General features: G+C 45.5%; 1 protein-coding gene across 2 annotated transcripts in view; it reads right to left on the reverse strand.

The window, feature by feature from the left end:
* Window positions 1–25,086, reverse strand: part of LOC101933261 (uncharacterized) — an 81,813-nt gene that overhangs the window by 16,341 nt on the left and 40,386 nt on the right. For both annotated transcript variants that reach the window (XM_065554954.1, XM_065554955.1), the window contains exons 21-35: window positions 24,711–24,854; window positions 23,083–23,246; window positions 22,240–22,352; window positions 20,373–20,488; window positions 19,419–19,637; window positions 18,161–18,316; window positions 17,896–18,056; window positions 17,236–17,345; window positions 16,851–16,972; window positions 8,844–9,059; window positions 7,815–7,958; window positions 6,797–6,963; window positions 4,556–4,671; window positions 2,282–2,406; window positions 1,380–1,604 (exon numbers count right to left, since the gene is read on the reverse strand). In XM_065554954.1, the coding sequence (XP_065411026.1) occupies window positions 1,380–1,604; window positions 2,282–2,406; window positions 4,556–4,671; window positions 6,797–6,963; window positions 7,815–7,958; window positions 8,844–9,059; window positions 16,851–16,972; window positions 17,236–17,345; window positions 17,896–18,056; window positions 18,161–18,316; window positions 19,419–19,637; window positions 20,373–20,488; window positions 22,240–22,352; window positions 23,083–23,246; window positions 24,711–24,854 (2,298 nt within the window). The remainder of the gene's footprint in view (window positions 1–1,379; window positions 1,605–2,281; window positions 2,407–4,555; window positions 4,672–6,796; window positions 6,964–7,814; window positions 7,959–8,843; window positions 9,060–16,850; window positions 16,973–17,235; window positions 17,346–17,895; window positions 18,057–18,160; window positions 18,317–19,418; window positions 19,638–20,372; window positions 20,489–22,239; window positions 22,353–23,082; window positions 23,247–24,710; window positions 24,855–25,086) is intronic.

The raw sequence follows: 25,086 nt of genomic DNA on the forward strand, positions 1-25,086 counted from the left end.
CATGTCCCGACTAATGTTTGGTCGGGACACTGGACAAAAAAGAAATTTTGCCTTCCGCTCTGGCACTTGCGCCCTCCTCCCCACCCCGGCTCTGCCCCCTCCTTCCCCAAATCCCCGCCCTGGCCCCGCCTCTTCCCCAACCACGCAGCATTCATCCTCCCTCCCAGGCTTGCAGCAGGGCGGTGCAAGCCTGGAGGGAGGGGGTGGCGGCGGTGCCTGGATCCTGGAGCTGGTGAGTCAGCTCCGGCTCTGAGCCCCCCGCTGCACCAGAGGGCTCCTGCCCAGGCCAGCGGGGCAGCGCGGTGGGTCCGGGTGGGGGCAGTGCGGAGTGGGCAGGGGCCAGGTGGGCGGCGCGGGGGCGTGGGCCGAATCCCTGCTGCTGCTAGGAAGCCCCGCGCCTCTCCCTCCCACTCGCGGCTGCGGCTCCTTCCCGGCGGGAGGGAGACTAAACGCGGGGGACGCGTCTCCCGCCGGAAAGGAGCAGCAGCTGCGAGCGGGAGGGAGAGGCGCAGGGCTCCCCAGCAGCAGCGGGGATTTGGCCCGCACCGCCCACCCAGCTCCTGCCCGCTCCGCATTGCCCCTGCCCGGACCCACCGTGCACCGCATATGCCCGTGGCGGGCCGGGGTGCGGGAGGCTCCGCGGGGAGGGCAGCGCATGCGGCCGGGGCCTGCTAATGCCCCTGGCCCCTTTTAAACTCCTTTTTTTTTTTCCTCCGCCCCCTTTTTTTATGCCCCCCCCCCCATCCCGATATTTTATACTGCTGATCTGGTCACCCTAGTGACAGGTATTAATGCTGCTGTAATTGTCTAGTGCAGCAGTTCTCAAACTGTGGGTCGGGACCCCAAAGTCAGTTGCGACCCCATTTTAATGGGGTTACCAGGGCTGGCATTAGACTTGCTGGGGCCCGGGGCCAAAGCCCAAGCCCAAGCTGCAGCACCCAGAGCCAAAGCTGAAGCCTGAGCCCCACCACCTGGGGCTAAAGCTGAAGCCTTTGGGCTTCATTCCTGGGTGGCAGGGCTCAAGCTTCACTTCCCTCCCTTCCCCCCCACCCCCCCACCCCCCGACACACACCCGGGGTGGCAGAGCTTGGGCAGGCTCAGGCTTCGTCCCTCCCCTGTCCCCCCACCCCCGGGTCAAGTAGTAATTTTTGTTGTCAGAAGGGGGTCGCAGTGCAATGAAGTTAGAGAACCCCTGGTCTAGTGACACGGGCTGGGTAACTCTTCTCAGGGCAAGCTAAACATTTGCAGCCAAATGATTTGCTTCCAATACTGTGGTCCCAAGAGTGCTCTTGCAAAAAGAAGCTCTCCTGAGATCCGAGAAGGAGCACACAGTTAATGCACATCACCCACAAGGGACATGTTTCAATACTCTGGCATACGTGATTTCAAATATGCGGTGCTTTTATCTCGAAGGGCTCCAATGATGAGTAGAATTCGGGTTGCAAATATAGTTCTGTACTCTCCTTTGATCATCTCAACTCCATTGCAAATGCTTCGTTGAAATCTACAGAGCTGTAGGCCTTCCCATAACGACTGCTGTGTGGAATTTGATGTGTAAGTGCCAGCCAGGTAATAGCCACGGAACTCCCGGAAATCCACAATTCCTAGAACATAAACATTATGTGTTTGGAATCAGGACTTTTTTTTCAAACCATCTTTCTTATTTAATTTTTTAAAAGAAGATAGAAAGTCCACATATGTCATCTGGAAGCCTAAAAACGAAATCACAACAGGGTTAATATACTGACATGCCACTCGAAGCAAAGATCATTTCGACTCTAAACCAGGGTATGACTCCTATCTACAATGACATTAAACACAATATCTGCTTTTAGTTACAATGGAATAAATCCAGAGTGACTCCACTGACTTCAGTTGATTTATAATAGTGTAACTGAGAACAAAATTTGACCCTAGCCTAGAATAATGTAAGTGAATGGACTCCCCCGTGTGTTCTGTATGATCTTCTTTGAAACTGTAACTATCAGGACCAGTGAGATCTCGGACAGTGACAACAGTTCAGGCCAGATTGCTCGTGGCCCCCAAGTGCATGCACAAGCAGAAGAAAGATGCCTTCTTTCCCATTTATATGCCCAATGCAAGGGGCAGGATTAATTGCAGTCCTTGTGCTTGACATGCAATGGCTATCCCATCCTAGCATCATGTAACTCGACAGCTCACAATCATGTTCAAACACGATTAAATCTTGTAATGCAGACAAGTACTGAGAAGCCTTGTTCATTCCTAATGGAAGCCAGCTGCATCCATATACACAGATTACCTTCTTCTTTTCTCTTGCAAATCCACAGGGCTTTCCGAAAGCAGCTGACAGCTGTCAAAGAGCCTTTGGGAGCATTAAGCTGCACACAGCACTTAACACCTACGGCCCACTTGCTTACAGACAACCTCAAGGAAACAAAAGTATACAAGGTTACAAGGTTTTCCCACCAGTCTACACTTTATCCTTAAAAGCACCATAGCCAGGTTTAGTCTTACCGTTTCCTTTGTGCTGCTATTGCTAAAGTTATGACATTGCATTCCCACCCCAGTTACATGGGGAGTTTATTTTTACAGAATATATTGCAATCTCTTCAGTTCGGCCAAGTGTGTTTAGTCATAAATGTGCCCTTAAAACATTACCATGCTCCATCTTCTCTCTTGCCCTATTATGCTAGCATATTGCAGAGTTCTCAGGTGAACACTCTGAAACACTGGTGTCAGAAGAAACCTGCAGTGCTAGATACCTTGATTTACCTTTGATTTGTTTCACAAAGGGCTGATTTGCAACCTTACTGCTCACAGTGGTGAGTAAAAAGCAACAGAGGGTCCCGTGGCACCTTTAAGACTAACAGAAGTATTGGGAGCATAAGCTTTCGTGGGTAAGAACCTCACTTCTTCAGTAGTTACTCACATGAGTAATCCGGATGAGGTCAATCGGCTGGCTGGATTTTCAAAAGCTCCTATGGGAGATAGGCACCACCCCCCATGTTAAGGATAGCACCTATCGCCCATCAGTGCTTTTAAAAAACCCACCCAAATGGAACGAGGAGTCCTTGTGGCACCTTAGAGACTAACAAATTTATTTGGGCATAAGCTTCAGTGGGCTAGAACCCACTTCATCAGATGCATGGAGTGGAAAATACAGGAGCAGGTATAAATACATGAAAAGATGGGACTTGCCTTACCAAGTGTGAGGTCAGTCTAACGAGACAATTCAATTAACAGCAGGATGCCAAGGGAGGAAAAATAACTTTTGTAGTGCTAATGAGAGTGGCCCATTTCAAATAGTTGACAAGAAGGTGTGAGTAACAGCAGGGAGAAATTAGTATGGGGGAAATTAGGTTTAGGTTTTGTAATGATCCAACCACTCCCAGTCTTTATTCAGGCAACTCTCGTTGTTTTTGCTGATACAGACTAACATGGCTACTACTCTGAAACCTGCCACCCAAATGGGCTACTCCTGTGAGTAGCTGTTCATCAGTGTTCGTAAGGAGGGGAGAGTCACAATTTGGCCCCTAATGTTGTTTAACACATTTCTCTATATATGTATAACCTAATCCTACTATCAGGTCTGTGCATGTGTCTGAGGGCAGAGTTGGGCTCAAAGATTTTAACATTTCCACAGATACAAATCTGCTTTTCTAGGTTGATTTTTTTGTTTCCTGCCATACGTTTTTATTGTATCAGTAGAGAAGCAGTGCACGATATGAAATTAACACTATGGATGACAGAGCTTCCAGAAGCAGGAATGGCTCTACCAGAAAGATACAACAGGAATCAATTTGGGATGCCAAAAATCAGGGCAGGAATAAGTCCAGTAACTCTTTGTCTGGAAGGCTGCGAGTTGGTAGGAGATGGGCATTTGCCAGTTTGCTTAAGACAGCAGAACTCCTAGAGCCACCCCTCAACAGAAAGTTTATCCAAGTACATTTTGCATTTGAAATATAATTAAAAGTAATGTGCACATACACAAACTTTGACTGAAATACATATTGAACATTTCTGTGACCCAAGGAATATCTTTCCTGACAGATCACATGCATCTGAGTTTTACCCGAGGGTTGTCTTGTTGACTTGCCAGAAGTCCACCATCCATCACTCACAATTACAGAAGTTTGTCTAAAATAGCAGATCACAGATCTCTCATATTCAACACAGGAGTGTGGTTTGCTGAGACTAAAAGTCCTTAATGGAAATTCTATTCGACTTTGGTGTTCTAATTCTGGTCCTTCTTGTTTTCTACAGGTCTCTGTTGGTTTCTATTTTAAATGGAGGACAAGTAGGACCAGTATTGCTGTTCCCAAATTTAGTTGGCTAACTACAGCCAGTTGGCCATTTTCAATTAGAATTTTCATTAGGGTTCCTAGTGCAGCTGGCTTGAGCAGATCATGATGAAGCACTTCATGCTCCTGTAGCCTCCCCTTGGACCACAACTCCATGTCAAAAGATGAGGATGGCTGAACTGAAGAGAGCAACAGGAGGGACTGGCCTGATGAATGCACTTCGGATGCCCCTGTAACACAAATTCTAGTTCACAGTTCCTTACTCAACTCACCATCTTGAGGCTGCAAACGGGAATTGACTGTTCGACCACTGCAAAACTGTACAGAATCTAAACCCATAAAGGCCAGTCCAGAATGACGCTTTGGGAAGTTTAGATACCAGCCATTCCTATAAATAACCAAACTGTGATTCAATACAGTAAAAGAGGGAACTTTTCTTTTGGAAAATCCTGAACAGTGAAGACAATGTGCTGCAAGATGACATTCTCCCCCCCCACCAGTCATTTTGATGTTCAAAACAATATAGTTTAGACAGTAGTTTACTGTTCTGGGTAGCTGAGAAGCAAAGACTCACTTAATACACAAGGACTTTACTCTGTTTGTTTCATGTTTAACATCAAGAAGGTATGGACAATAACATTAACATTTCACCTGATGATTTTATCTTGAAGATGGAGATTTTTTATGTATGACTTAAGTTGTAAAAACAGAGGTGTTGCAGCCTTACATTTAAACAGGAATCCTTTGGGATGAAAGTTGCTAAGTGTTTTACAATCTGTACGAATTTTAATTCAGCTACCTCTAAGGACAGAACTGTAGAATTCATTCTGCATCAGCAAAAATGACACAGCAGCATTTTAGAAAGCATAGTGAAAAATATCTTCTCTATTTGAAAAGGCAGAGGAATTTAGGTAAGTAAGTAAAATGGTGATAATGGACCCAATTTCCCTTTTCTAGTAAAATGCCATGGGATTTGGCCCAAAATATTGATCTGGAACAAACAGGTGGGTTTTTTTTTTTTTTTTTTTTTTTTTTTTACAAAATCTAAGATTGTTCTTAGAAATTGTGATGAAAAGAATTTGAAAGAAAAATAAAATATTCTCCTGCAAGGTTTGCAATGGAAAATAGTACAGTATTGTGCTAGTGTATGAGAACCGGAATATGCAACTTATTAAAAAATTGCTCTGAATAAAGGTGAAACTGGCTAGCCTATTCTCACTGAGAGAACTGCAAAAGCAAACTTTGAAAGTAAACTGGATGCTTAAAATTCTCTCACATTTGCAATATTAGCAGTGGCCACGGCTGCTCTGCCTCATTGGAAAGATGGAATGTCAAGCAGAAAACTGATCCTAATAGCAGGATTCAGCACTGACCCTACTCAGAGACTCCCCAATCTTCAGCTTTCAGACTCGGAACACAGTACCATCTCTAGCCTGGTGGCTGTTAAGCTGTGCTGACATAATGCCACTGTGTGATCTTGCAGGATAAGGCACTAAAGAATTTATCTTCTAGATGGATTTATTCTGGAACATAGCGGAATTTGGAGAGAAGAGGACAGATTCACCCCAGATGGCAGCCCCCATTCCTGGAGGATGAGATTTACCTCAGGAAAGACCAGGCAGTCCATACACCACTGCCTTCTGCAGGGTTTCTAACAACAAAAGCTTTAACTTACAACCACGGCTCCACAGGAGCTGAGCAAAATAGTTACATCTGTTGGGTACCCTTAGCCACGTCTCTCCAAGCAGCCTCACTCACTCTCTAGACTGGTTTTAGACCCTATGGTGAAGCAGGAGTTGTGGGCAGTTTATACCACGGTATACCTCCGGTGGGTGCACTTTTCACCACCAGTGATCTGTAGGCTAGGTTCCAACAACAAAATCTAGGAGTGAGTAGAGCCCATGGTGCTTTCAGGTGGCTTTTATTTAACCCAAACTGTTGCTGTAATGACAGAGAGGAAGGACAGTCTGCTGGTTAGGGCACATGCATGTGACTTAGGGAACTTGGTTCAAGTCCTTGCTCCTCCACAGACTTCCTGTGTGACCTTGGGCAAGTTACTTAGCCACTCTGTGCCTCAGTTCCCCATCTGTAAAATGGGAATAAACAGCACTGCCCTGTCACAGAGCAGTGTTGTGTGGATAAATAGATTACAGACTGTAAGGTGCTCAAATACAGTGATAATGGGGGCCATATAAGTATCTAGAATAGCCCACATATAGTAAGATTTATTTATATTTAATCTCCACTCCCCCTGAATTTTAAGTTATACTTGCTTTTTAAAAAGTATCCCAGTCTCTGAAAGCAGAGATTCTGCAGAACATCAACCTAGAATTATAAAAGACGCGGGCAGAGAATCACACAAGAAAATGCAAAGCCTCTCCAAATCTGCAGCTGTAGGCACCCACAGCCCTTCCTCACACTCTAGATATAGTCCCAAAGCCTTTGGGGAACTGAGCTTTGCAAAGGTAAGTACATAGATCATGCACATACCCTTCACTGACATTCTAGCATACCTTTTCCCCAGGACTTGTCAGCCACAGAAGATCTGTGTCTCTGTAACGCCTGCAAAGGTCTCTTGCACGTAGCCAGGTTTGTCTCTTTGCTGTGTGAATATAGTAACAGTTGCCTTGCCAGTACTGCCACCCATCTTCCACTGGGCATGTGCCACCAAATATGGACCCTAAAAATCACAGCATACACATGTGTGGGGCTGGTTTCATCCCTGGTATAGCTCCACTGGCTAAAATGGAAGGATCACTATGGCGTAGGATGTTTAAGACTGTTCTTATACAATCTGTTCAGTATAAGGATCTCTTAGAGCTTTTAATACTTGTAAAATACTAGGAAGATCACATCAGACAAGGGCTCCAGCCACAAAATCTGGATTCAAACACCCCCGTAGGTTCAGGATATCAGATCTCTGGTTTTGTAACTATAACTGGGACCATTTCCAAAATTTGGATTTAGACAAGAGTTCAGATATCTAAACACCCCTGAAATTATGGGGTTTGGGTTTGAGTCCCAGCTCTAGGCTATATTTATGGACTTATTCATTGGCCAACAGAAATATTTTAAATTATAATCAGCTGACTTAAACAAGTTTCTCAAAACTGCCTCAGAAAGTGGCAAATTTCCCTTTTCTTTCCAGCGCACAGCGAATAAAAATCAACCACATGGGGATTTTCCTATTTGTTTCAAACTGTAAAGTTTCTTTTAAAATGGAACAGAGTTGAGACGTAGTTTGCAGAGTTCCTGCACACAGCAAGGTCAGAAGGTCTAATCTGAAGGTCTGATCTAAACCTCCTGAAGGTTAGGATGATATGCATTATATATTGTGTCAGTCTAATGACTTGAATGGAGTTCCTCGCCCCACTTACAGTGGTGTAACTCTAGAGCATCACCATGGTGTTTAGAGGTGCTGCGAATGGTGATGACATAATACACGAATAAAGAGACAAGAATGTGTACAAATAGGTCCTGTGTATAGTCACAGTTTTCCTCTTCTCTCCTATGGATGTTAAACAGGCTCACCTTTTCCACAGGGGATAGGACTGTTCTCCTTACTGCAAAACACACTGTCACCACACAGCCCTGTGTATGGATTGCAGGCCAGACCCTGCTGGCATGGTGGACACTTAAATTCGCACAGAAGCCCAAATCTTCCAGAGATGCAATCTGTGAAAAGTGAACAAGCCAAGGACAATAGAGATGAACAGCTGCCAAAATAAAAGTTTACTTTAGGAACCTGGTATTTTTTCCACAATTGTAATTAAAGGTAAAGCTTTTGGGGTCTGTACATACAAGCAGGCACACTCATTAACCACTAGTAGAAATTAAGAGTGCACCTTCTGGGACTTTGGCTGGTGATTACAGCTTCTAATGCAAACCAACACAAGCAAGATGTCAGGTAAGGGGGGAAAAGAAAGCCATCCCCATGATAAGTTATCGTGAAAATATTAGTTCCCACTCAGCGCTTTCCAAAATATCTGCCTTTAAGTGAAAAGGTAGCCCAGTGTACAAAAGTCTTGATCCAGGGCTTTGTCACAGCAATGACAAGGCTGCTTCTTGCTAGTGTTTGAAAAAACAGGTAGATAAATGCTAGCGAGAGAGATAAATGCTCATAGAAAAAAAGGTTCAAGAGTATGGCACATGGCTAGCAGTTTTAAATGCAGAGTAGAAGAGGAAGGAAATGATTAACACTTTTCAGTATTAGCTTACTCTGTATTAAAGCAGCGACAGCATTCAAAACCTTGCTTTCTGGATCTTCCTCTGGTGTTTTGTGCTAGCTCATTTTATTTTATGCTTTTGGGAATAGGCAGCCTGATTGCTCATCTAGACGAGTAGCATCCTTCTACGTCTTTCACTTTTGTTAACAAAGATGAAGTGAGCCTTCAATTTTTCTGCTAGGCATGACTCACATCCTCTCCCTAAAATTCTGCAGCTATTTTACATTTGTCTTCTGTTTTTACGTCAAATTTTTTTAAAAACAACAATGAACAAAAAATGCAACCTCCATCTAGGATGGTGTGAGGGAGTTAAGCTCTAAAACACTTAACATACCTGACTTGATAAAGGATTTCACACTACTATTCCTGCTGTTATACAGTTCCATCCCACTTTGTAGAATGTAGTGCTCCCCCATTGCCACTATCCCAGTGCATGTCTGGAGCACTGAGCAGGTATCTGTAGCTTTCTTTAAGGTGTTATATATATTTGATGTTGGTACATAAGGGGAGTACAAAGCTCTCCCCTGGTGCATTGTAAAGAGGTTGACATCTGCAAAAATTAACAGAAAAGAAATAAAATGGATGATGGTATAAAATAAAATTCAGGAAATATGGGCTGGGCCATGGGATGGGATAGGCCATGGCAGGAAAGATAAACTGCAAACCTTCTCAGAATAGCTCTTCCCCACGCATGTAGGATCAAATTCTATGGTTCCCTGCAATGCATCAGAAGTCACCGAATGCATTATTATTATTATTAATTATTTGCACTGCAGTAGCACCTAGGAGCCCCAGTTGTGGACTAGGACTCCCCTGTGCCAAGTGCTGTACAAACACACAACACAAAAACGGTCCCCGCCCCAAAGAGCTCACAGTCTAACTAGCATAAATGAGTGATGAGGGCAATTCAGAAGATTCCACATCTCCCTCATGGCACTGAACTCCGGCAGGAGGGAGTGAAGTGAAAGGTGTTAGATGGGCAAGGAAAGTGACACAATGTACAGACCCAAGGGACAGCAACAGAGGGTATAACAGGCCAGAGCTGCTGCTGTGACCAACGGTCTGCAGCGATCCCAAAGGATAACCCCATCTTTCATTTGGATAACTTTCTCAATCCCCAGAAGTTTCTCCCCTACATTTCTATTGGCTTCCCCAAACAACAGATGCAAAATTGTTAAAATCCCACCTTCTCAGCCGGGTGATGCATCAATAGTAAACCAGGGAACTAAGTTTCTTTAGGACCGTGAGCACGTGTATGTATGTGAACACATAATTTCATCTGTTCCACAACTGTTACTTCTTTCTATCCATATGGTGAATCACTTTGCTAAAGTGAGGGCAGGTCTGAGGGCAGAAAAGGTTTGCTGGCCTAGCTATACCGCTTTGGCGGCTGGGGGCCTCTGCCGCTGAATTGCTGCCGAAGACCCGGCACTTTGGCGGCGGGTCCCGTGGCGGAAGGACCCCCCGCCACGGGTCTTCAGGGCACTTCAGCGGCAGGTCCTGGAGCGGAAGGATCCCCCCACCGCCGAAGACCTGAAGCGGAAGAAGCTCCAAGAGCCCGGGCCCCTGGAGCGAGTGAAGGACCCTGCGGGGCCTGGGGCAAATTGCCCCACTTACACCCCCCCCAGGCTGCCAAGACTTAATGTTGTAGTTATGTTCCTGAAAAATGTGACTTTAAGTGAAACGATGTTAATTGAATCCAATTTCCCCATAAGAATTAATGTAAATGAGGGGGTTAGGTTCCAGGGAATTTTTTTTCACCAGACAAAAGACTATTATATATATATATATATATACACACACACACACACACACTATAAGTTTTAAACAAACAATTCAATACTGGTACACAGTGATGATTGTGATATTTTCCAAGGAATGCCTTACTGCTAAATGATGAACTAGCAATTGGCTGAGCCCTCAAGGGTTAACTCTCACAGTCTACAAGGCAGCAGAAATGGAGGGAGGGGAGAGAGCATCGCAGACAGAGACAGAGAGATGCGCATTTCCCCTTTAAGTACACTGCCTTGTTAGTTAGATCAGCTTGCTGAGACCATAGCTGCTGCTGCCAGCAAGCTCCCTCTGTCCTGAGCCCTGTCGTGTGTCCCCCCTGCTCTATGGAAGATGGGGTAAGCGGGGTGCAGGAGCCGGGGGACACCCTGACATTAGCCCCCCTCTTCCTTCCCTCCCCCCCGCACAGCAAGCAGGAGTCGCGGGGAGCAGCTCCAAGGCAGAGGGTAGGAGCAGCACATGGCAGTGGGAGGAGGGACAGCTGCAATTGCTAGCCTGCTGGGCAGATGCTGCACAGGGAACTTAGGGGAGCAGGGAGCTGATAGGGGGGCTGCCGGTCTACCCTGGTTCCAAGCCCCCACTAGCTAGCTGTAACGGGCTGCTCTTCCTGCAAGCAGTGGACAAAGCAGGCAGCTGCCAAACGACGTTAAAAGGGAGCATTGCACAACTTTAAACAAGCATATTCCCTAACTAATCAGCAACGTAACAACGAAACAATGTTAACTGGGACGACTTTAAGTGAGGAGTTACTGTAGAAGTGCTTTCATGCTACGATAACTGTATCTACTGTAGGGCTTTTCCCAGTATAGAAATGTTGTTTAAAAAAAAAAAAATCACACCCCTAACCAATACTACTACAACAAAAGTTTCCAGGTTAGGCCTGGTCTACACTAGGCGTTTATGTCGAAGTTAGCGCCGTTACATCGAATTAACCCTGCACCCGTCCACACTGCGATGCTATTTAGTTCGACATAGAGGTCTCTTTAATTCGACTTCTGTACTCCTCCCCGACGAGGGGAGTAGCGCTAAATTCGACATGGCCATGTCGAATTAGGCTAGGTGTGGATGGAAATCGACGCTAATAGCTCCGGGAGCTATCCCACAGTGCACCACTCTGTTGACGCTCTGGACAGCAGTGCGAGCTCAGATGCTCTGACCAGCCACACAGGAAAAGCCCCGGGAAAATTTGAATTGGAATTCCTTTTCCTGTCTGGCCAGTTTGAATCTCATTTCCTGTCTGGACATCGTGGCGAGCACAGCAGCACTGGCAACGATGCAGAGCTCTCCAGCAGTGATGGCCGTGCAGTCTGTGAATAGAAAGAGAGCCCCAGCATGGACTGATCGTGAAGTCTTGGATCTCATTGCTGTGTGGGGCGATGAGACCGTGCTTTCCGAGCTGCGATCCAAAAGAAGGAATGCAAAGATCTACGAGAAGATCTCTAAAGACATGGCAGAGAGAGGATACAGCCGGGATGCAACGCAGTGCCGCGTGAAAATCAAGGAGCTGAGACAAGGCTACCAGAAGACCAAAGAGGCAAACGGACGCTCCGGATCCCATCCCCAGACATCCCGTTTCTACGAGGCACTGCATTCCATCCTCGGTGCGGCCGCCACCACTACCCCACCAGTGACCGTGGACTCTGAGGATGGGATACTGTCCACGGCCGGTTCCTCGGACATGTTAGGGGACGGGGAAGATGAGGAAGGAGATGAGGAGGGCGAGGCAGTCGGCAGCTCTCACAACGCTGATTTCCCCGACAGCCAGGATCTCTTCATCACCCTTACAGAGATCCCCTACAAAGCGTCCCCAGCCGTTACCCCGGACACAGAATCTGGGGAAGGATCAGCCAGTAAGTGTTGTAAACATCTAAACATTTATTTTTAACAAAACAGGAATATTAACAATTAAAAGAATGGGTTGTTCATGATTAGTGTGCCCTAGGCGCTTAACGGTTTAGTAATGGGCAGTGCAAGTTTTGAAAAGAAATCTAGCAATGTCCGGTTTTCAGTGATTGTCCTGCACAAGCCGCTCTACTGTTTATTCCCTGCTACTGCAGCTACAGTAAAATGCGGTCTATGTGTCCGGGGATAGAGCAGTAATCCTCCTGGGACATCTCGATGAAGCTCTCCTGGAGGTAATTTGAAAGCCGTTGCATGAGGTTCTTGGGGAGAGCGGCCTTATTGGGTCCTCCGAAGTACGACACGTTGCCGCGCCACGAGATTATCAAGTATTCGGGGATCATTGCTCTGCACAGCAGGGCGGCATACGGCCCTGGTCTTTGGAGGCTTTCCCGGAGCATTCTCTCTTTGTCGCTCTCGGAGATCCTCATCAGGGTGATGTCGGCCATGGTGACCTGCTTTTAATTAGGTAGGGGAATGTTAGTGTTGGGACTGCTTTCCCGTTCCTTTACAGAACTGTAACCGCTGGTTTGCAGCCACGCGGTGGAGGCGGGAGAGGGGCAGCCGAAAGGGATCGTTCCCGGGGACAGCCGCGAGGGGGTGGGACAGGGGCAGAGTTCCCGCTTGCCGGATTGCTGGCAGCAGGGACTGACATTGCTTTAAATGTGAAATGAGGCCAGTGGTAATATAAAAGTTTTAAACTGCCACAAGTGTACGGCTTACCATGTCTGCCTGCAACAGAAATTCCGTTGTGCTGCCTCGCTTCTCAAATGTGCTGTTCAAGACCCCAGGCACTGAATGCGAAGGCCGAGAATTCGACCTTGTGCTGAGTGCGCATGTGAAAGGTGCTGTGCATGGTCTTGTTCACAGAGAAAGACTATGTTCTTTGTTCACAACTACATTTATCTTTCTGAGGAATTCACTCCCTTTTTCCCATTTCCACAGCCCCGTCTGCGACTGTCTCACAACCTAGCCTGGAATCACACTCCCAGAGGCTAGCGCGGATTAGGCGTAGGAAGAAGAGGACACGGGAGGACATGTTCTCTGAGCTTATGGCCTGTTCCCAAGCCCAGGCAGCACAGCAGACCCAGTGGCGGGAGAACTTGACCCGAATGCACCAAGCCAACATGGATCGGGAGGAGAGGTGGCGGCAGGAAGACCAGCAGGCGACTCAAACGCTGCTTGGACTACTGAGGGAGCAAACGGACACGCTCCGGCGCCTTGTGGATGTTCTGCAGGAACGGAGGCAGGAGGACAGAGCCCCGCTGCAGTCCATCTCTAACCGCCCTCCCCGCCACCAAGTCCCATACCCACCTCACCCAAAGTGCAAAGAAGGAGAGGCGGCAGAGTCCCTGCTAAGTCTCACTCCACCCCTGCAGAGAGCTCTAGTAGCAGAAGGCTCTCATTTCCCAAAATTTGAAAAGTTCTTTCCTTCCCGCCTGACACAAGCCCACGTCCAAGTTTCACCTCCCAATGCCATGTGTAGTTGATAATAAAAAATTCGTTTCTGTTAACTACTGTTTCAATCATGTTCTTTTGGAGGAGGAGGGGAAAGGGGGTTGGTAATTGGACAGGACAGTCTCCTTTGGCAGGGTACATAGTCGGGGGCAGGCACAGCAGCAGGGCACATACACAGTGCAGTGATGCAGTGACTAGTTACCCCGGTTAGTCTGGGAGGTTGTTTTGATGTAATGTTGGGGGGGGGGGGTTGCTCTGTGACTTTGTGGCGGGGGAGGGCAGTTACAGATCTTAAGCGCCGGTCCTTAGGCAGGATCAAAGAGCCACACAGCATGGGATCTGTAACCGTCCTCCCCCTGCCACAAAGTCACATAGACCCCCCATACACACAGTCCCGATCAGGAGGGGTGACAGGCTCCGTTGAAACAAGCATCCCACCGCAGCGGAGCCTGTCAATCCTTGAGTTCAGAAGCTGCATTCGCGTCACAACACTACACCCGCTCCGCACCACAGTCTGCGTCCCAGTTTTAAAAAATTCCCGCGAAAACAGTATTAAAGAAAACGGTGTGCTTTAACAAAGTTGAACTATTTTTATTTCGACACGTGTGTTGGAGGGGGGGTGAAGGGGGTATGTAACTGGATAGGATAGTCAACATTAACTGGGTAAAGAAATGGGGGCAGGTTTAGCTTCTCAGTACACAAACTTTAAAGTCACAGGTTACCCTGCTCACTCAGGAACTTTGCTTTCAAAGCCTCCCGGATGCACAGCGCTTCCCGCTGGTCTCTTCTAATCGCCCGGCTGTCTGGCTGTGAGTAATCACCAGCCAGGCTATTTTCCTCAACCTCCCACCCCGCCATAAAGGTCTCCCCCTTGCTCTCACAGAGATTGTGGAGCACACAGCAAGCTGCTATAACAATGGGGATATTGGTTTCGCTGAGATCACAGCGAGTCAGTAAGCTTCTCCATCTCCCCTTGAGATGGCCAAAAGCACACTCCACCACCATTCTGCACTTGCTCAGCCGGTAGTTGAAGAGTTCTTTTTCAGTGTCCAGGGCGCCAGTATAGGGCTTCATGAGCCAGGGCATTAGCGGGTAGGCTGGGTCCCCGAGGATGACTATAGGCATCTCCACATCCCCAACAGTTATTTTGTGGTCCGGGAAGTAAATACCTTGTTGCAGCCGTCTAAACAGACCAGAGTTCCTGAAAACACGAGCGTCATGAACCTTGCCCAGCCATCCCACGTAGATGTTGGTAAAACGTCCCCTGTGGTCCACCAGTGCTTGCAGCACCATGGAAAAGTAGCCCTTTCGGTTAATGTACTGGGTGGCCTGGTGGTCCGGTGCCAGGATAGGGATGTGAGTTCCATCTATGGCCCCACCGCAGTTTGGGAATCCCATTGCTGCGAAGCCATCTATGATCGCCTCCACGTTTCCCAGGGTCACTACCTTTGGCAGCAGTACATCAACGATTGCCTTCGCTACTTGCATCACAACAACCCCCACGGTAGATTTGCCCACCCCAAACTGGTTCGCGACTGACCGGTAGCTGTCTGGCGTTGCAAGCTTCCAGAGGGCTATGGCCACTCGCTTCTGTACACTCAGTGCAGCTCGCAACCGGGTGTCACTGCGCTTCAGGGCAGGGGACAGCAACTCACAAAGTTCCAGGAAAGTTCCCTTCCGCATGCGAAAGTTTCGCAGCCACTGGGATTCATCCCAGACCTGCAGCACTATGCGGTCCCACCACTCAGTGCTTGTTTCCCGTGCCCAGAATCGCCATTCCACGGCATCAACATGACCCATTGCCACTGTGATGTCCTCGGCGCTGGGTCCCCTGCTTTCTGACAGGTCTGTGCTACTCTCAGACTTCAGGACATCACCGCGGTGCCGTAGCCTCCTCGCCTGACTTTTCTGCATCTGCCTCAGGGAAACCTTTATGATAAGCTGCGAGGCGTTGAGAGCGGCCACAACTGCAGCGATGGTCGCAGCGGGCTCCATGCTCGGAGTACAGTGGCGTCCGCGCTGTCAATGACTGGAAAAGCGCGCGAACTGATTTCCCGCCGGCGCTTTCAGGGAGGGAGGGCGGGAGTGATGGACGGATGACGACAGTTTCCCAAAAGCACCCTCGACTCATTTTGTTACCCAGAAGGCATTGCCGGCTACACCCAGAATTCCAATGGGCAGAGGGGACTGCGGGAACTGTGGGATAGCTGACCACAGTGCACCGCTTCGAATGTCGACGAATGTCGATGCTTTCACCGTTAGTGTGGACGCACAAAGTCGAATTACTGTCCTTAGTGTGGACACACACGTTCGACTTTGCAATATCGATTACAAAAATTCGATGCAAGTAAAATCGAACTACTCTCGTAGTGTAGACAAGGCCTTAGACTTGGCCTATGTCATATTGCTAAAGATCTCCACCGGGGGCCAAAAGGATGTAGATGAACCTTAGCAAGCGAGTTCCTTACCTCTGGATTTTCAGAGGTATTATTTTAATTCAAATCAATAGGAGATGCAAGTGTTCCATACTTCTGAAAAATCAGATTCTTAAAGGGTTAAGTTGCCAGAGAAAGACTAAGTAAAATGATGACCCTAATTTACCATTTCACTGCTCCAGTTAAACACAAGATCACTCCACTGTGAATCAAATTAGTCTCCTCACTACGTGCACAATCTAGCCCTTAATTTTAAGATTATACGAAATAAACTTTCAGGGCCTAGTATATTGGTCCAATTTTACCACAGTGTAATTCCACTGAGGTTTACTTCTACAGGTTTACTTCATACAGTCTTACAATTCAGGTTCAGCTTGTGCATGGAGCGAGAAGGCCAATATGAATGATTTCAATTGAGATACTCTGACATTCAATTGCAGTACAGTGAAATGGTGAATCAGGCTGATCTCTTTACTTACAATGAACTCAGTGAAGTTACACTGGTACAGAATCAGACCGACATACTGAGGAATCAGGCCCTACAAGTTTACTTCATACAATCTTAAAATTAAAGGCCAGACTGTGCAGAGAAAAGAGGGCTAGGCAAGCACTCCATCTCCATGTCCTCCTGAAGGTCCGGGCACATTTTCCATTTTTCCTGGATCTCCTCCTTGGGCAGCAGAGCGCTTCTCCCATTCTTAAACACAGATAACTGAGCCCTAAATTAGGGTTCAAAGCCCCAGATATGATAAATTTACCTCCTTCTCTTTTGCATATCCACTTTCTCAGAGAAGAACAATCTGCTGGGGAAAGGTATTGCTTGAAGGCAACCACACAGTCTTCTTTAGTGAGTGTATGCCTCCTGTTACGTTTCATGACCCTGCCAGGAGACAGAGAAAAGCCAAGTTGCAAAACCGAATGAGGTCAACTACAGCATCTCCAGATTTGAGGGCGTGCGTGGCATTTTTATTTAAGGAAACTGTAGCTATTAGCCATGGTACTGGTTTAGTACCCAAGATGTCCTCTATTGAGGATCTGTATTCAGCCCTGACTAGGATGGGCTCATTGGTTTTCTCTAGCAGGTTCTCTCTAACTGCTATTGTCCTATTTAAAACAACAGCATCTGTCAAAACTTAGTCTCACCATGCACTTTCAGCCCGAGCAGATGTGCCATCGACCCACACATATCTGAAGTCTTCTTTCTTATAGGTCAAACCTATCCAGCTGTTCTCCCCTTTAAACTGTATCCAAGCCTAGAACACAAAAACAAATCCATTCAAACGTGTTATTAGGCCTCTTTTATCCATTTTGAACTTCATTCATCAACATCTAGGAGCCTTTGTCCTGTTACCAGATGGGACAGAGTGACTCAAACCATTTGATTCTTGCTCATTTTTATTAAGTGTCTAGCTTTTTCCTTTTGTATGGGTGAGCCCACTGAGCTCTCCCAGAGCTGCAGGTCCCACACTCCCCAGCCACCCTAGCTACAAAGCAGAGAGGATGTGACACCCTCCTGAGCTTGTCAATAGAGTTGCTTGTGGGATAATTGCAGCCGACATAACTCAGAGCCACCCTTAGAGCCACCTAGGGCTATTCCTTCCTCAGATGCACTGAGTGTGACTCAGCCAACTGAATCAGAAAGCACAATCGTTCAGCAGGCAGCAGCTTATAATTATATAGATGGAAATAGAGCACACAGTGCGTTCCCTATTGCATCTCCTATCTAAAGCAAAACAAAAATCCTCACACAATTACAAAATCCCCCAATTTTAAATCTGTCAAATGAGAAACTAGACAGGGTACCTTTTCTGCACTGTTTGTAATTTTAGCGAGGTCTGTCTCCTTAAAGCCCTGACACGCACGCCTGGCCTCAGTCCACGTTTTAGTTTGAGTATCTTCCACATAGTAACACACCTTTAGAAAATAATGCCATCGAGGCCTCTGGGGGCACAACTGCCTGGAAACTGAACACCACCAATTGTTACGGTACCCGACTTTGGAAATAAAAGAGCCAATGGGACCTCAATAAATACAAGGATATGAACTTCCAAACTGTTGTTTTCTGTACCTTCGCTAGGAGAGCACCGTGGATCCTGAGACTGTAAGCTGCAAGTGACTCTGGCAGTGCCTACGCAATGTCCAGTAACACCACTGCAAGGAAAACCACTGGTGCATGGATGGCAAGTGGCTTGACAATCTGAGCCATAGTAGCCTGGCTGGCAGCCTCAAAGGAAGTTTCAGAGTTAAATGACCGAGTGCAGAGAATTGATTCCATTTTAAAAATACTATACAGGCTCATATCCAGTGATCTGGGCACCTACGCCATAAACTAAAGTCACACATACATCAATAAAGGACTGCCCCAAAATACACCCACCTCAGCCCATCCCCACAACAGCCTTAACAAAGGGAAAAGATAAGCTTTGCAACGAGTAATTTTAGCTTTTGTGTGAAAGGTGGCACTATTTACACCACATCAGTGTCTCTCTAGTCATTGGGTCATATTTATTTTTACCGTTCAGTCTATGTTTCTATAGACATAAAGGGCCTGGTTCCCATTTACACAGGTGGAAGCCAGGAGTAACTCCTGTGAAGTCACGGAATTACTCCATATTTACACCAGGGTATCAGAGAAAAACAGATCCTTCTTTCTCCATTTCCTGTGTTTCTAAGAGCACGCTTCCTTCTTAGTTCTGAGGTCAGATTCTCAGCTGTTGATCTATCACCTATGTATCACTGCAGCAGCACAAGAAGGATGGAGGGCTGCTCTGACAGCAGTGGGTTGTGGAATTCTGGGGTGGCACGTAGCCAGCATTACTTTATGCACCCACTCTTGACCCTCAGCATAGTGAGTGACTCAGAAATGTGGCAGAGTATGCTGCACTCAGGACCATGGGCCTGGCCTTATGGCACAAATTAAAAAGCTCCAAAATTGATCTAACTTGTGCAGAAAGTCAAAAAGGACCCCGGATGCCCCAGCACTGCCGGGCAAAAATATAGTAAGAGCCACATGTAACCCCTCCCTTCACATGGCTGGCAAAGTTCAAGTGTACCTGAAGATCTGACTAATGAAGTAAGAGTGTGTCCTTAAAAAGTAAACCAGCTCTCTCTTTCTGGAGGAGTGTAGCTGTCTTTCTGAAGGGTATTTTTGATGGACAACAAAAGTTATGGGAGACCAAACGCAAGAAATATCCTTTTAAAGAGGACACACACAGTTTAATTTGTATTTTAGTTAACTGATTGTTATAAGGTAGTCTGATATAATAAGGTAAGAGGTACTAACGAAGTCTGAGGTATAGCTAGAAATATATACACTAAATACTTACCAGTTTTAAGATATAATGCGTCAGCTTTATTAGAGCTTCTAAATACCTCTGTTCCACTAACCAAATGATACCGTTTCTGTGAATGGACTACTCCAGTACAATGTGTTTTCTCATACAGGCATGCATTTTCAGCAGATTCGAGAGACGAATATACTTTTGACAACAAATTCTGTCTTTGTGTTATTATGTGGCCTGCATAAAACTGAAACATGTCTTCAGCTAAAAGAGAAGGAAAAATATCCCAGAATGAAACGGCAGATACACTTATCCCCACCCCAAAACAGGAATGACTTTCAAATATAGACACCCTGCAGCTGTTTCCCAACACTCCCAGTTGTCTCCAGAAAGTTATAAAGGATAGTTACCTATTATTGCCTTCATTTTCATAGACAATATCTGACTGCCTTCCCATTACTTATGGATTTATCCTCACAACATCCTTGAAAGACAATAATACCTCCCTATCTCAACTCTGTAGAAGGGGAACTGAGGCACAGAGCAAGTGACCTGACCAAGGGCATACAGGAAATCTGTTGCAGAGCCAAGAACTGAATTCATATCTCCCAAGATCCAGCCCAGTGCTTCATACTTCATCCTCTAGCACAGAGCCTAGAAATCCACTGCAGTAATCGACTTGATATAGCAATCCTAGTAATTCACTCAAGGAAAAAGCCAAAAGGTACATACACAGAAATGCAATGTCCAATTGCATGCCTAAATATTAGCATGGTTTGGGCAACTGCATGCACAAATCCGGTGACTGTGCGTACACATGGGTGTTTAGACTCCTCACTGCGTACACAACTGTACTAATTATATATGAAAAATGGAAGTGTGCAATTGTGAATGTGTTGGGCCTGATTTTGATCTTACTCAGACCTGTGTAAGTGGACAGTGACTGTGATAATGTCAATGGAATTACACCAGCATAAGAAGAGTTATCCTGTTACTTACCTTCATTTCTTTTACACACAAAATGATATTTTAAAAGGCAACTAGCTGCTTCTAAAGCTACTTTATTATGCTGAAGAAACACACAGTTTTCAGTTGCATCCCTACGTACGTTTAACCTGAAGTAAAAGCAAAATTCTAATTACACTTAATAGTAAATGTAAAAGAAACCCTCCAACATTACTGCAGTAACTTGGCTGCATAGCTGGATCCAAACAAAACCCACAAAGGTTAAGACTTCAAGAGCAAAGGATAAGGCTTCCCATGTAGTAGATAAGCAAAATTTGTACAATTGATGCTGTACAGTACAATTTATAATGAAAAAAGTTATATTTATATATATATACACATAGTACTACCCTGTTTGCCAGAAAAAGAGGAATAGAAAACACCACACATGCAACGTAACAAAGTAAAATTTGGGAAGGGGATGGGAAAAACATATCACCCCCCTGCACCCAGCAAAAACAGAAGAGGAAAGTTACTAGTGGCAAAGGGCACTGGCAATATTAACCTTCCTGGGAGCCCCTATCTCTTCGGAAATTCATTTGGTCTTTTTCTAGGTCTAGTAACGAAAAGTGTGGTGGTAGAAGGTCTTACCAAACATATTCTCAATGCCCAGTGTGCTCAAGACAATGAAAACTTTAACGCACACTAAGCTGGGTCAGATAAAGTCCAGCATGTGTTAAAGTCCACACCAGGCTTCTAGAACAGGGGTCCCCAACGTGGTGCCCACGGGCGCCATGGCGCCCACCGGGGCATCCATGTGCACCCACTGGGGCATCCATGTGCACCTGCCTACTGACTGCCGGACAAGCAGCTGCCGAAATGCCGCCAAGAAGCGGCAATGTCAAGAAGCGGCATTTCGGCGGCGACGGCTCTTGATGACGCTGCTTCACGGCGGCATTTCGGCGGCGAAGCCTCTTGACATTGCCGCTTCACGGCAGCATTTCGGCGGCTGCTTCTCCAGCGGCCATGGTCCTTGGCGGCTAGTCGTCCAGTGCCCGCCTCACGGGAAAGGTTGGGGACCACTGTTCTAGAACATGTTAGTTAGAATATGTTGGCTCACACCTTCTGACACCACACCTTTAAATCCTATTCTAGACAAAGGAGAACATTTCTACAGGTATTTGGGCACCTAACTCCTATGAAAATCAATGAAAGTTAGACACCTAAATATCTTTACAAATCTTTCCCAAAGTCTTAAAGCAGCGTCCTAGGTACAGGAGACAGGTATCAAATGGGCAGTCCTGCTCTCATGGGAACCAGGGCAGACCCAGAGGCAGGAGGCCTCTGAACAGCTTATTCTGTGCCCTTCTTGGATTTTCAAGAGTTATAGAGTTATGCTACAAACCCTGGATTCTTCCGCAAGCCAAATGTCATGGCCCCTGACACACTGGGCTATAATCTGGGCCCATGATCACTTGCACCACTATCTTCATGCAGAGAACATTCAAGGAAGATGAAAGCACATGGCTTTTATAAACTATAGCTATTACACTACACTGTGGACAAAATAGCATTAGGGACTTATCTAAATGCATTTAATGTGTCCACACTATAATACTTTTAATTGTACGTACACATGATGTGATCACTGAAGTATTTAAATTCCTCAAATAAATGTGTTTATTAATCCAAATGTTCAAAAGAAAAACATTATAACAAATACACATTAACATCTGGAGGGAATTGTCTATTTTTTTAGGGCCATGACATAGAAACTGTTTAATTTAGCATGATATAAACAGCATAACAAGTCAAACCTTCAAAACCGTTAGCGACTACAAGTAATAGAGCAAGAAAGTGAACAACCTACAAACTCTGTACTCATTCTCATTCATAAAAAAATCAAGTTAGGACAAGCTACCAGTTCAGAGCTGTGTTTACTCTTGATCCATCTGCCCACTGCCACTCAGATGCCGATGTTTCCCATTTCATTCCTATCCACGCAGGCTGTTTTATCATCTTTTGTAGCCAGCCCTGTAAAGTAACAATATATACTGCACTAGAAACTGACAAACAAAACTTTGTGTATTTTACTAGCAGTTTTTTATGCCCTTCCCATAATTTGATATTGTTTGAATCACAGGTGGTAAGTTGTTAACCCTGTCACAATATCACTTTCTGTTGTGTACAGTTTTGGTGGCCACCCTAAGAAAGATGTGGACAAATGGAGAGAGCAACAAAAACTGTAAACGGTTTACAAAATCTGACCTATGAGGAAACGGTAAAGAAACTGGGCATGTTTAGTCTTGCAAAAAGAAGACTGAGGAGCGATCTAGTAACAGTCTTCAAGTATGTTAAGGGCTGTTATAAAGAGGATGGTGATCAGTTGTTCTCCATTTTCACTGAAGGTAGGACAAGAAGTAATGGGCTTAATCTGCAACCATACAGATTTAGGTTAGATATTAGGAAAAATCTTTTAAACTATAAGTGTAGTTAAACTCTGGAATAGGCTTCCCGGGGAAGTTGTGGAAGCCCATCACTGGAGGTTTTAAAGAATGAATTATGACAAACACCTGTCAGGGATGGTGTAGGTGTACTTGGCCCTGTCTCAGCAGGGCTGGACCAAATGACCTCTCAAGGTCCCCTCATGCCCTACATTTCTCTGATTAAATTCTGGTTAGACCCCATTGTATTAGCCACAAACAAGTAAACAAAAAAGTCAGGGGAAGGAGAGACACCATTCATAGTCTTTATAACGTCAAACCTTTTCAGCCGACAATTCCAGCTGCAACAGACTTGTTCTTTTAAAATGGCTGCAAAACAGCCTGGCTTCCATCCAACTCAGAGTTCTATTCCTTTCTATAAAGTAACAACGTCCATTCCAGTACCACCAGCCAGGCCCAAGAGGACATTTCAAGCTGTACTTGCCTGACATCATTGAAAGAGAAGAGAAAATACTATATAACAGCTTTCTTTTCCAATTAAAAAGTTGTTTCCTGTGAAATTTAGCTTCTCATGCCCCCTTCACCACACAATTGTTTCTGTTCTACCAGCTTTTTTATATTTTGCAGTGGGAGCATTTTTAGAATGAAGAGGGGGACTGTTAAATGTTTTACTTCTTCAGGGAACACTTTCAGTTAGTTTCCTACATATGGCAGCTATTTCCATATTTATGCACAAAAATATCCATTTGCTTGTGCAAATTGAGTAGGTGCACATGCAAATACCACTTTAGTGAGTATGCAAATAGATTTGGCAACACATTTTGCCTTATTGGAGGCCTGCTGAAAATGTGATGTTCTCTGCTGCCCAAAGGCAAAATTCACTCCTGTGTAGAGCCAGCCCTAAGTCACTGCACCAGATAAGTCTCACTTATGCCTGAGTTTGAGAATAGAGGTGGGACTTCCATGGTGCAATCACCTTGGGTTAGCCCTCGGCACAGGGATGAATTTCACCCCAGAGGATGGCAACAATATTGTACGCTTTATAAAGCAAAACTAAAACAATCAACAAGGCACCAGATCTTCACATCACACTACCTCTCTCTACTCTCTATACTCAGAGGTGCAGGCAAGGTACCTGGGATATATATGAATTGAAATGTGCAACATTCTTATGAGCAGACAAGATATGTGAATGTGAATCTCAGCACCTTAACTGTCCACCAAAAAAAAAAAAATGTCACAGAGACAGGGAGAGCAAAGGAGGGAGCTTAGGGATTCACATACTCATGTCAGGTTTACCAGTCTTTAGAGCATCCCTTTGGTTTTGCATATTTAATTTTTAATGTTTTCCCCCTGAGAATTAATGACACATTCTTGCAGTACATTTGTAGCACAGTATAAACATTTTATTCTGCAGACAGCACAAGTGGGAAGTGCCATCTCCCTTCTGAGTTTTGCAAATCTCTCTCTGCAGGAGAAAATGATATGCAGCCCTGTGTAATCTCAGTGAAGTGAACAGGCTTGTAGGGGGAGTAAATCATCCAAATTTCATTCTTTGTTATATTAGTGTCAATCTGGACTAATTACACCAACTTTAAAGGAGTTACTAGAAATTTATGCTGGAGAAGGCAAGAACAGAATCTGGCCTTTTGTGTACTGATGGAGCTTTACTGTAGAATTACAAAGGACTCCTCGTTGTTTTTGCTGATACAGACTAACACGGCTACCACTCTGAAACCTACAGAACACGGTAACATTATTTCACTGCATATAAGAATCATATGCCATAAAAATGAAAAATCAGTGCACATTTGTTGGATTCCACCATAGTGTTCAGGGGGGAGGGTTATTTTGTTATTTTTAAATACTTTCTCCTTGGCTGAAGGAATTCTCAACTTTCAATTCCCACTTTCAGACAGATCTGACTTTTTTTTAAAAAAGGCTTTACCTAAATTACAGACACCTACATCCTCTGGCTCAGCACAAACTGCAGTGTCCTCACACTTTCCGGATATGCTATTGCATGGCTTGTCCCAGTAGCAGTCTGGGCATTCCTTTTCACAAGACGGTCCGTAGTATCCAAAATCACAAGCTTAGAAAGAAATTAAAATCCTGAAAAACCTCCATAATAGTTACATGGTCACTAACTGCTGGAAACTGTGCTGAATAATTGCTTCTCGGGTCTAACATATGTGAAATGGTTAGAATTTCTAGCCAGGGGTCACTAGAATTTAAGACAAAATAGGATTTCAGAAACCTAAATCCACTTATTACAGAGCAGAATATCCAGGTAAGCTTCATAGTGAAAACCTCCATCGGAAGCT

This window comes from Chrysemys picta, chromosome 8 (assembly GCF_011386835.1).
Source record: "Chrysemys picta bellii isolate R12L10 chromosome 8, ASM1138683v2, whole genome shotgun sequence".
In the NCBI taxonomy this organism is placed as follows: Eukaryota; Metazoa; Chordata; order Testudines; family Emydidae; genus Chrysemys; species Chrysemys picta.